The sequence below is a fragment of the Coffea arabica genome, chromosome 11c, assembly GCF_036785885.1.
Source record: "Coffea arabica cultivar ET-39 chromosome 11c, Coffea Arabica ET-39 HiFi, whole genome shotgun sequence".
Taxonomy (NCBI): domain Eukaryota; kingdom Viridiplantae; phylum Streptophyta; class Magnoliopsida; order Gentianales; family Rubiaceae; genus Coffea; species Coffea arabica.
In genome coordinates this window covers 807,346-820,495 of record NC_092330.1, presented here as the reverse complement: position 1 = coordinate 820,495, position 13,150 = coordinate 807,346, and the positions used below count along the sequence as shown (strand labels likewise).

At 37.1% G+C, this 13,150-nt stretch overlaps 1 protein-coding gene across 3 annotated transcripts; it reads right to left on the bottom strand.

Moving 5' to 3' along the window:
* Positions 1 to 1,015: 1,015 nt before the first annotated feature.
* Positions 1,016 to 12,896, bottom strand: LOC113716913 (katanin p80 WD40 repeat-containing subunit B1 homolog KTN80.3). Of its 3 annotated transcripts, none has more exons than XM_072070617.1 (18): positions 12,098 to 12,896; positions 11,755 to 11,885; positions 11,195 to 11,312; positions 10,874 to 11,100; positions 10,061 to 10,163; positions 8,213 to 8,283; positions 7,980 to 8,054; positions 7,756 to 7,899; positions 7,385 to 7,613; positions 6,793 to 7,179; positions 4,954 to 5,001; positions 4,745 to 4,866; positions 4,031 to 4,156; positions 3,105 to 3,179; positions 2,895 to 3,007; positions 1,838 to 1,954; positions 1,681 to 1,749; positions 1,016 to 1,596 (listed from the first exon to the last, which is right to left on the bottom strand). In XM_072070617.1, the coding sequence occupies exons 1-18, from the start codon at positions 12,126 to 12,128 to the stop codon at positions 1,533 to 1,535; spliced, it is 2,250 nt and encodes a 749-aa protein (XP_071926718.1). In that variant the 5' UTR covers positions 12,129 to 12,896; the 3' UTR covers positions 1,016 to 1,532. The 3 variants fall into 3 exon arrangements, with proteins under 3 accessions (XP_071926718.1, XP_027097268.1, XP_027097269.1); XM_027241467.2 differs by having other exon boundaries at positions 4,942 to 5,001; positions 12,098 to 12,895; XM_027241468.2 differs by having other exon boundaries at positions 4,942 to 5,001; positions 11,195 to 11,310; positions 11,755 to 12,895.
* Positions 12,897 to 13,150: the final 254 nt, after the last annotated feature.

The following is a 13,150-nucleotide window of genomic DNA, read 5'->3' as shown; positions in this document are numbered from 1 at the left end:
TCTTACCCCCGTTTCCACCTTCCTTTCCTACCTACCACCACCTCTTCATTTGGTGGTCATCAAGATGAAATTTTATTACCAAATACATAACCCATCACTCAAGTTGTGCAAAAAAATTTCATGATCATCCTTCTAAGAAAACAACTAGAGGCCAAACATTGCTTCACTTGTCTTGTTTAATATCACAATTGGGGGGAAAACTACACACTTTCGCTGCAAATTTGTCTTCTAAACTTTATATGCTTCGTCTCTGATTCATATCATCGAGTATCAGGGAGTTTTCGCTGACATGCAATGAGTCAGAGTTATCTCAATCCATATTAGCCAAATTACAGTGAGTCATATCCGAGACAGATGCAACAGAATTTCAAGTGTAGTCGACATGCACCGAGTCAGAGTTGTCTCGATCCATATTGGTTAAATTACGGTGAGTCATCCGAAACACATGCACCAAAATATCATGGAGTTGTCATTGACATGCATTGAGTCAGAGTTGCCTCAATCCATATTGGCCGAATTACGGCGAGTCATATCCGAAACAGATGCAACGGCATTTTGAGTGTCATCGACATGCACCGAGTCAGAGTTGTCTCAATCCATATTGACCGAATTACGACGAGTCATACCCGAAACATATGCAACAGCATTTCGAGCGTCGGTATCATACCAAGAAGGCTGTTCAGGTTATGCATCGACAGAGCCGGCCAGTATGGCGAACCAAGTCCACAGGTGGCTAAGCTTGAGTCCATCCGCTCAATTTACTACTATTACTATTACAGATAGTACTGCCTGGTAGTAAAGTACTGTTATTACTTCTAAAACGAAAACCCAAAGTTTTGAAGTGATATTGATCACCTAGAACTAGTACAACAAACCAAACAAAACATTAAGTTTCGGATTAGGGTTGCAAACTCGTTAGCAAATGAGCAATTTTTGGGCGATTACATCATGTAGAAAAAAAAAAAAAAAAAAGACCTTTCAATTCATTGTGGATCATAAAATGGTAAAAGGTCACTTTAAAAATTCTTCCATCTCTTTCCATATCATTTGACAATTGAAAGTAGTGGTAATTCAAATCATAAGAATGTCAGGAGGCAATACAGACATACAGTTATACTAAGCTTTTCGACACACAGACACCAAAAAGCCATATCTGATGTGTAAATGGCACATACAAGCTTCTATTACATCTCCCCAGCGCGCATCTATTTGCTAGTACCTAACTACATTACAGCAATACATGATTTACCCAATAAGCCTACAACTAAATATTAGCATTTCATGATATTGGGTTAGCTAAGAATTAGACCTAAGCATTCTCCACCAGGTAAAGTTGATGGGGCGCAGTATCTGTTCAAGCAGATGAAAGCAAAAGGCCATTTCTCACTCAGCTTTCAACCTTGAGTTAAATGAATGAATTAGCAGCCTCCACTTGGCACGACTGCGATCAAGTCCCACAGTCTTCTTGGAGAAACATGTTAGGTGTCAATCCAATATTTGCAACTAAACTACTCAATCAATACACACTTTCCTCATGAAACTTCTTGAAGTGCTAGATTTAACTCGTGTGCCGACTTGGCAATTGAACCACCTCTTCTGGAAAACCCCAAAACAAATAAGCAACAAAGAAATCATCATGTGCGTACATTGAGAGCAGCAATTTAGGGAGAGAACAATCACCTGCAAAGTACAGGCAAGCAACGCTTAACCTTTTCAAGCTCAACAAAGCATGTATTGCAGCGTTCCAACCTTTTGCACCAAAACAACAAGAGTCTCAGAATTAGGAGACTTCAGATAATACGGATAATAAGAGATGCTTTGAGATATTGAATCACACCTTTGCTCTGCCTCAATATCCACTCCTACGGATGAAGGTGCTGATATAGAAGAATATATTACTGACCCAAATACTCTGACCAGCTTCAGAAGCATCTCCAATGAGATATTTTGATGCCTGCAGAATAATATGTATCACATGCCAAGAGAACAGAATAAGTAATCAGCTGGAAACAATTCACATTTACAAGCATGTCAAACCAATAAAGGCATCCATTCAAACAGTTCATGGAAAACCTTTATACAGCAAATTACCTTTTGTTGTAAGAAAAATCTGTGCAATTAGATCTGAGCAAGATAGATAAATATCACCATGTGAAAAGTTTAACTCAAAAGAGTTTCTATTTATCCGTCACCACGTAAAAATTCAATTAACTGTTTCTATATTACATTGTCACGACGTAAGAAGTTCATTAATAAAACCTGCCTTCTCAAAGTCCAGGGCAAGCCAGTTAAATAGATCTTGTACCTCAGTTTCTTTCATAGCTACCCATCTAACAAAAAGGAAATTTAACACAGAAGTTTCTATTGCCAATTCTCAGCTAGCAAAAGTTTAGATTAAAGCTCACAGCGTGCAAAAGTTGGCAAATGGAAAGTGGGCTGGTAAGAAAAAGATATTAATGGAACAGAAATGATAACTTTTAACTAACATGCACCTATACAAAGAGATGTCAAGGCCAAATCATCATTATTTTTTTTCAATTTACTTTATTATGAAATCAGGTGACTGACTTCACTGTACTGTTAGCAAACAGGTTAGATCTATTCCAGATGTGTATCATAGATCCAACAAAATTCCAATTGGGCTGGTAAGAGAAAGATACTAATGGAACAAAAATGATAATTTTTAACTAAAAACACACCTATATGAAGAAATATCCAGGTAGAATCATCTTTTTCTCAATTTAAATAACTAAGAAACAGTGTGACTGACTTCACTGTTATTTTAGCAACCAGCTTAGATGTATGTCAAATGTCTTGTAAATCCAACAAAATTCCGATTTGTAATAGGCTTAGACTATAAGAGAAGCCAGAGACTGCTGCTTAAACATCTTTACCTGTCCATCTCACTTTCAAGAAGCCCATTGAGAAGTGGCAGGAGACAGGTGCAGATATCTAATGTTACAATATCAGCTTTTTCTGTCACAAGGCTTATTACATCAGCAATGACCTACAAAATGCACCACAAGGCAATGGCTATATTACAAAGGGCACTGCACCATGGAACTGCTTCTAACATATATATAAAAGAGAAAGATGCAACTTACTCCGTGATCGCCCATCTTCTCCATTGCACTAAGGGCACCTTTAACATCATGCCTTTGCCAGTGGTTATGGATCATCTGACAACAATTCAAAAAAGTAAACCACTCAAAAGCCTCCAGTCGGCATATTTGCGCAAGTAATTAGAAAAAAAGGATTCAAACTAATACAGAATCTACAGGAATAATAGAAGAGAATAAGAAGTTACTGACAGACAAACAAATTCATTAGTACAAAGGGTGACCTCAAATCCAACATTAAAAAGTAGACTGGTTGCATCACATCTAAGTTTTGGACCAGTAAGAGGTTTCCAAGAATTGGGGCAGGATAGAATCATGAGGAAGAAAGTGCTTAATTACTGCTACTATCAATAGAGATAGTAGGCAGAAAAGAAAAAATACCTCAAATTCAAGTGCATTATTTGACCACAAGGATACATTTATGATGTAAAATAGCCAAGTTGACAACCATTTGCAAGCTGAGTTGTTTACTGAAGTGCTGCTGTTGACACAAACTAGCCAGAGGAATGGCCTTAAACTACTAACCATAATTCTTAAACGTCTTCATTAAACAGAAGATTCGTTCCCTTTCCAAAATTTTCATTTTATTCTAGTGATTTCAAGGAATTCCAAAAGGAAATACTTCTAGGCATCTGCAACCCTGGTAGGACTCAATGCATTTTTCTAGAGTAAAATGCAATACCATATCTTGAATTATGCGTAGTATTTCCTCCACCTGAACTACTTAGTTACATCAATAACACTCTCCCCACCCCCCTCTTCCCCAAAAAATAAGTACATTTTTGAAGAGTATACCAATCATGCATTTTACTCTAGAAACCCTGAAAGTATTTAACCAGGCAACACATTTGATGGCAGAAACCCTGAAAGTATTTAACCAAAAAACTTTAAAATGAGAACGTGCCAATCACCTGCAATTTAATTAAACGTGAATGCATTGAGCCAACAAATTCGTCATGATGTTTCATCAAGTCAGCAATAACATCCTCTTCACTAGTAGAAACCATCTCACTTTCAGGTGTTAAAGTCTGGCCTCCCTGTTCATATTGCAAATTTTCAAGTGTCAAAAGAGTGGAATACGCCAAAGGTTAGATTCAAGATGAAGCAATATTTACTCTACATGCTATCAACCACAAAGATAATACATTTTAATAGAAGTAAAGCTTCAAAATAACACCAGTAATTGAAAATCAGTGATATTAACTGAATTTTTGTAGACATTGATACTTAAAGTTGAACATTTAAAAGTACCAAAATATTTGACATCCCTGTCCACAACAACAACCAAAAAAAAAGTAGAATACACCCTTATAAATTGTCACATATCCCGATTCCCTAAAAAAAGTTAAAAGCAAATTAAAAACTTATTCAAATGTCAGGCATCCTTATACCTCTTGAACTATTTTGACAGTCTCTCTGATCTAAAAGAAGAAACTAAACAAAGATAAGTAGCTTCACAGTCAACATTTGAATAGGTTCCAAAGAGATGACCATGAACTACTCAGAATGAAATGCTATGAGTCAGTGAATCAAGTGATTCATTATAACTCATAGCCAAAACAAAATTAACAATTATTATATCTTCTGTATGTAAAGAGATGAAAATAAGGCAAATGCAGGTATACCACACTAGTTGTTCGAGTGTTTATGGCATGAATTGTCACAGGAATATTGCTGGTGGCAAGACCGTCACTATAAGTTACTCTCTCTCTCCTCTCCCAGTTGGCAACCAGCGAACGTGTTCTTCCTGAGTAATTTGTTCAGCAAATTATCAAGTGTACAACAGATCGATCACGCAAACCACCTAAGAACTAGGTTATACCTGCTCTTTTACCTTCACTCATATTTGATTCTCTATTAACATTTGGACCACGAGTTTCATCTGCCATCAAGAGAAAACAAACAGTTGAACATCAATAATACCAACCAAAACCATGAGGAGGAACAACCAAATAAGAAAACCAAGAAAAGATCAAACCAATGAAGTTTAGAACATCAATAATATAATTGAAGACAACAGAAATTCTCCAGTTGAAGCTCCTGGTCCTTTTCTTAGGACTTGCCCTGACAATGTTTTCTGTTGATTGAAATGGAGAATTTAGCACTGGAGCATATCCTGAGAAGAATTTACTATCCTAATTCTAGTTTCCAATTGGACCCTTATATCCACTTCATATCAACTGCATCAGGGCTACAACAGTAATGGACGGGAAATTGATGGATCTGGCACATTCTTCGGCTATCTAACACCCCGTACAGGTAAAATACTGTTTTACAAAGGGAAATGTAAAGGAAATGAGGAGGCGCAGAAAAGGAGATTATGATCAACAAAACTGTGCCAAAATGAGCCTGAGAATATGAGATAAAGAGTCATGAGAGCTCTCTACTCTTTAAAGGTAAAGGCAGGAGGAAGGACAGGTTGAAGTTATGGAACTTCTTGCATATTAGTTGGTCCTAGAAAGTTGTTGCTTCAGTCTACCACCCCTATTTTTGAGAAGCATGAAAAGCATGGTTGCATGCTGTAACCTGTCCTACAGATTCATTAAAGCACCATAAAGGAGAAATGAATGAATAGTAAATTTTCACCATTCACCAAAATGCAATCTTGCTTTTCTCAAATGAGAGATTCAAATTAGACAAGAATGAAGCATCCACATTCTTTACCCATTAATCATTTTCAAGTCATCGAAGCCATCTAACATGGACAACAACGACAATCAAAGAGAAGAACTTGCAAAAAATAACTCCCCGCATTAATATAAATGGTAAAACGTATTCCAGTATCATGAACAACATGCATCAACAAGTTCTCTAGTAGAACAGCAAAGGTTGCCAAGTTTCTACAACAAAATATGCAAACGAACCAAAAATAGAAACCCTGATCAAACTTCATTGACAGAAACAAGAAAAGACATTGACCAGTTTAAGTGCATCAGAACCTTGGTATATACACAATTAACGCCTTCACCATGACACTCAGCCAATTACTGTACGATAAATAAATATATAAGAGTCCAATGAGTGCAAATTTGAGTGATTAACTTGTCATGCAAACAGGATAACACTAGTTTACACAACAAATTCAGAAGGCCAAGGTTGAGAGTTAGACAACTCTACGAAAATTCCATTTGCTAAATAAAGCAATGCATTTATGCCCTTAAAGAAGCATATAACTCTGAAATTACATCAAGGAAAAAGAGAAAAGAGACAGCCAGCATGGCTAAAGCAACATGTGCACCTAGAATTCTTGTGCTCAGATAATGGATCTTGATTGACAACTCTAAATAAATAAACAATAATATACAAGAATAAATCTAGTCCAGAAAACAGCCGAATACAAGTCTCTGATATTTTGGAACATGATTAAAGTGAAAAAAATATGAACAAAAGGTATCCTTCGGTCCATTTGATAGGGAGAAAACTAGTTGAAAAGTCTCCTCCTATCTGAATTCTTTAATAATAAAAAACGTACTAGCTAATTCATGAGCATTAAAAGCGCAGATATGTCAACAAGGGAGCAAGTGAACTTCGCAAGTACATACAACATCATGCTAGCATCTGGTGATTACTAAGTACTTATAAATTTCAGAATTTCAGAATTTCAGGCAACCATATATTTATCATTCTTCACTATTCCTCTCAATATCAACAATACCAAAGTTTAAGCTCTTACCTGCAGGAATAGTCTTCCTTTCTGTAAGTCCACTCAAATCAGCTGCCTTTGCAACCTGACTTTCAGGCTTTGGAGAAGCAATTGGCCTCTCAATTTCATCTCTGATATTAGAAGATCCTCTTGATTGCAAGGATAATGGCATTGTTCTTGCAATGATTCCCTCTTTCCTTGATTCTGCTGCCTGTTCGAACCTCAAATTATTTCGTGGGACAACCACAGGTATCACGTCTGACCTGTTGATGATTGAAGTGGTAGCCACTGGCTGGACTTTTACAGCATTTCTCTTTGGGGCTGCTACATTGGGAACAACTGCATTACCAATTGGAGCAACTTTTTGACCAGCACCAAGATTTACCCTGTGAGGAGTACCAGGTACAGTTCCAGTAGCTTCATCCAGCAGATTACCCAAAAAAAAGTCGAAACAAAAAATTTAAAAAGCTGGACATAGGTATAATAAGCAACAGTTCACTAAATTGAACACGAGAAGAAGACATTCAACCAGGAGCTTAGAAAGGAATTCAGGGAAGTCAATAAGTAGCTTCCAAAACAACAATATCAAAATAAAGCAATAATAAAACTAATGAGGACATACATGAAAGAGGTTTAGATTCCTTGTTGAGGTCTGAGTTTTGCGATGTGGAAAGCCGACCAGAAGATTTAGCTTCTTTTACTGAATCTGAATTTTGTGAAATGGACAGCCTGCCCAAACTGGCTTTAGCAATATCCTCAACAGGCACAGACAGATTCCCACTTGAACCGGATTTCATTTCTGATTGGCCATTTAACAGAGTTGTGCTTCCCATCGCATAAGGCTCAATTCGCTGGAATAAAAAAGAAACGTTGGCAAGTTCAAGTCACTCTGAAAGTTTGGGCAGCAATAACAAAGAAAAAGAAATGCATATACATGCACATACGGATAAAAGGCATTATAAACACTCAACAAAAAGACAAAAATGCACTTACAGAGATGTCTACAACCCATACGCCGACACAACTCTGGTTATATGAACATCCAAGAAGCTTTCCTTCATCAATACTAAGGTCAGACAATCTTGACCACCCTACGTCGACTGTATCATGACAGCGGATTGGTTCCCAAGAGTAAACCTAAATGGAAGGAATGATCAGCTGGATAAAACAAGGAGCTATACAATTATATGGCAAAACCTCTAAACATAAGAACCTACCTTCAAGCTCTCGTGCAGCCCACAGAGAAGCGTTTTACCATCAGGATTAAAAGTCATGCAACGCACTCCTGTGGTCTGCATTTGTACATAATTGATGAGTACAAGACATTAGCAAATCACAAAGATGATACAACTTTGATTCAAGATAGCAAAGCAACTGTGAAGACATTGTATGAAGAAGACAGAACTAAAAAAATGGTGAAAATAAAACAACTACACAAAAGGACAATTACCTCAGGCCCAGAAGAGCCTATCAGTTCAAACGTTTCAAGATCCCAAAATTTCACAGTTTTGTCAGCTGAACCTGTAAACAGAACAAGAGAAAGTGAAGAACTCTAAGTTAGGCAAAGATACTAGAAGTTTGCACAAAACCTCCAAGGGTGTGCATTTGTAACAATAAATCGAAACTCTACAAACTCACGAAAGAATCCTAAGAATAACCAGTAATTGCTTCAAATGGAAAATTCTATTTATCTTCAAAGTCCATAGAATGAAACTCCATTCCGTGCATAACATGACTTACTTTCATTAACAACAATTTAACAGCATTTGAACAAAGATTTAAACTTACATTTTGTACCACTTAACCAGCCACCAGTTTTGCATGGTTACAAAATTGACTCGAAATACTGACTCGAAATACTGCCCAAAAATCCCACTCACCCTTCACCTAATCCCAGCCTAAGGAGATGTGATACAGTGTATTTTCAAATACAGATTGGATTAAAATTTAAACTAAATCAGCAAGTATTGAGTTGCTTTAATTGTCATAGTTTTTAGCATTACCATCCGAGAATAGAGTTCTTTGGCAATATTATGATGATCGCACAACAAGTATTATAATTTTTTGAAGACAACTGAACTGCAACAAGACCATCTTGCAGCAAAAAATTAACCCTTCAAACTTCTGGTAGATCAATTCTCTGCAATGCATCTCAGATTATCAGTTTTCACACATTAGTTTCTTCCCTTCAATATTTGCCCTCTCCATTTTCAATATCTGAGACATGGAGATGCAGGATGAATAGGCAATTATAAGGGAATCGAGCAAATTCCAGAAAATTAAATATTTCAGGGCGTTATAGCTATTTCTGATGATGTATTTTAGGATACCTTTTATCATTCTCATCAGCTATAATATTCTACTAAAGTTTTAGGTTAAAAGGCATTTATCTAATGTAAGCAGCAAGCATAAGTAGGTCAGCATCACAGGCAAAAAAAATTAATGTTCATCCAATTAGAGAGTGTTAGATTCTGACTTGTTGCGGAGTGAAGTCAAACTTTGGGTATAACCTCAATTTTGGCAGCCAACACCCAACAGTAACTGCTTATGTCCAAGTCCAACTTGGCTTCCCATATTTTTCAGAATTCAATAAGTGAATGGGTTTGCCTGGTTATGAATATTAACATGTATATGTATGTCCTATATTTGTGGATGATTTTTTTGGAATGAACAATGGTTTGTTGCAGAATCAAAATGTAATAGAAAATTGTCAAATTCTCTCATTCTCTTTCCTTCTCTCCTCTTCTTTCTTCTTTCAATCTCACTTCTTCAGCTATTCTTAAATTTTCAACACGTTCTACAGCAAATTCGATTCTTGATGCTGCATCATGTATGTTCTACTACTGATTAGGTGCCCATTCCTTAATTCTCCTTTCAGTTACTAATGTTTGGCTCTATCACTAAGCATTTAGTAATATTTTAAGTGCATTCATGTGCATTCTTGAGCTTCAAACAACACTAACAACCAAGCCAAAGTACAAGTGTCATGCATCATCCATACTACTGTACTCATCAATTTTGATAAAGCCAAAACAAAAGAACCATAAGCCAAGCCAAAAGGCTGACTGCAAAGAAGACCAATCTACTCATACTTAAGTGGGCTTAGCAGCAACGTGAAGAGGAACGATAAGTTAGTAAATAAGAGAAGCTCTGCATAATTATTACTATACTAGTAGACGCTCCTCACTCAGGTAAAGATGTAGTCAATACGTAAATAAGACTGCCAATACATGAAGCCCATAATTATGTACAACAATTGGAAAATGATAAAGTGACTCCATTACAGTTCTTTTCTGACCTGTTGCCAGCAGGAACTCATGGGGATGAAAATCAATGCACTGAATCTGGCCATCATGACACTTAAAATCATGCAACAGCTTTCCCGCTGTTAAATCCCACAGCTGAAACGTCAATATTTTTACCGAGAAGAACAAGAAAAAGTCAGAACAGGCAAGTTAACATCTGTTTGATGCATGTGTCTAAATGTGAAGACCCGCAGAATAAACTCTGCATTTGTACTTGCATAAAGACTATGAAAACCCAGTTAAGAATCGGAAAGCTAATACTAGCAAAGGATTCCACAAAATTTATAAGAGAAGAGTACTTTGAAATGTCAAGATTACAACTGATATGTACATCCATTGGAAATATTACATAAACATTCAAGAACCCAAAAAAAAGAAGCAACTTCTAATGTTACAGCATGTAGCAAACCAAAGAACTTAAAGTTGGTGGCTCGTGATCAAGGTAAAAAAATGGGCGTACATTGGTTGCAGATATTACATGAAAATTAAAGAACTCAAAACAATGCAACTTCTAATGTTACAGCATCCAACAAGCCACAGAATTTAAAGTCGCTGGCTTGTGATCAAGGTAAAAAATGGATGCTGTGCAAAGAACATCATTACATGCATGACTTTTCTTCTTTGATAATCTGTGGTTTTAAAAAGGTTTCTCTCTTCTAAGAGACTTCAACTTCTACGATACTTCAAAAAAAAGTCAAATTCAGGGTCAAACAACAGGCCCAAGTATCTCTTGTTATCTTATAAGATTAGGAAGTCAGAAACAGCCACAGAAGGCAGGATAAAAGAAGTAAAGAAAGAGATTGCACCTTCACAGTGTTGTCCTCTCCACCAGAGACAACCCAACGACCATCTGGTGTAAACCGGATGGCATTGACACCTCGAGTGTGCCCCTTGTAAGTGTGTATACATCCTTTCCTTCTGATATCCCATATCTTTAAATTGGTGTCCAAGGAGCCAGACGCAAAGAACTCCCCAAAGGGATGAAAGTCCAAAGAAATGCAGTTTGATCGATGACCAGTGAGGGTGCGAACAACTAAAAGAAAAACACATCGTTATAAACCGTGTGCAGTTAAACTCCAGGATTTAAAAAAAATAAAAATGTAAATAGGAGATTAACAGAAGCATACTCTTGGCCTCCTCCAAATCCCAAAGCTTGATAGTACCACTAGCAGCTCCAGCAGCTACCAACACTTCTGAAGAATCAAAGCTAACAGAATCTATTCCGCTTGAATGGCCAGACAAGCTCTAGACAACAACCATGAATTAAAATCAAATCAAAATAAAAGAGTTTTTTTTATTAAAAAAAATTACTTTTTTTTTTTTAAACTATGAAATGAACCAAGCCCATTTCGGTTGAACGATTCCCTGACATCCAGTTAAGAACCACCTCATTTTGAAAGGGCAAAAGATGACTATTAAAAAACAAGGCCCATAGGGCATACAACCGTAGTCACATGAGGACCATAAATGAGTGCAAAATTCAAATATTAGGGTAAACACCGTGACTTTTCAATGAAAAATCAGTCTAGGAGATTAAAACTGTGAACAAAATGCAGAAGACAGTCACACCAAATAGTCTTTACTGAATAAGCTACTGAAACCAGACAATTTTTGAAAATGCAAATGCAGTAGCAGCATAAATGGCGGAAAAATAACTGGGGGAAGAAAAAGGAAAAAGGGAACACACCAGAACGGCATTGGGCTTGCCGATGGCCCAGAGATTAACCTTGTGATCTTCTCCTCCGGTGACCAGAACCCTGGAGGATTTCCTCCCAATCTTGAGACAGTTGACACTCTGCGAATGAGCTACAAATTCCTCTAGATAGTTGATGCTGAGAGTCAAGGATTACTGTACAGGCTACAGTCTGAGTTCAAAAAAATTAGATCTGAAGAATCTTTTAAAAAAAAATTGCTCATTTTGATCCATTGACAGGATCAAACCAAATCCCGGGACATTTTGCATCATTTAAAATCTTTCTTTTTTTAGTTTACAGAAATGAACAAAATTCGAACCAAAAAAACAAGGATACGTAGCTTATAAGCACGTTTGGTGGTTGTCATGGAGAAAGAGAGGTCGAAAGGCAGTCCAGTCGGAATTATTATCAGCAATGCGCAATGCTGCAGCCACAGCAGAACCAGATTTTTTAAAACTCCAAAATTTAATCTATAAAAAAAAAAAGCCCTAGCAGCAGCAGCGGCAGCGGCAGCGGCGATGGCGGAGCGGTGGTGGTAGCGAAGGCCAGCCGCCGCGACAGCTTCTGAATTAATAAAAATGCAGATCTCGAGGTTGATAATGGCGACAATGGTATCGGCAGCGACAGCACAAAATCGGGTTCCACATTGTTCCCAAAAAAAAATTACCAAAATCTCTCCAGCATTCCCAATCAACCACCAGACATCCCAACTCAACTCAACTCAACTCAACTCTTCTTCGATTGTAGTGCTTTTACTACCATCGCAGATGGAAAAAAAATGAAAAACAAAATTAGTGCGCCGTTTTCACTGCTCCGGAGCCAGGAGGCAATGGAGAGAAGTAGTAGTTGCAGAAGTAGCTTCGGAGTTGAGTAGCTTAGTGGTCTTCTTTGAATTTGATCCAAAGGCAGCACATTTCGTAGCTTCTGAGTATAAGAAACAGAATTATTAAAGAAAAAGCAGCGTTTGCAGAGAGAGAGAGAGGAGGAGGAAGAAGAAGAAGAAGAAGAATAAGAAGAAGAAGAAGGGAAGGGTTGCAGGGGCCAGAGGAGAGGGGAAAGAAGGTTGAGGAGGGCGTTTTCAAGATCCCACATCCCACCACCATAAAACAACCACCAACACCTACTATACCATTTTTTACTAACTATTCCTCCCTCCCTGCTACTTATGTTTAATCATTATGATCTACCATTAGATTTAATTTATTTGAATTAATTAGTTGTAATTTAATCAAATTTAATCTAATCATCAATAACAATCCTATTTATTTGGAAATTTCTTTGCACAGAGTGTGTATAATTAGTCCGTGTGTATAGAAGATTAGTTATAATTTATTCAATTCAATCATCCACAACAAATCCTATTTATTTGGAAATTTTTTTTCATGAAAT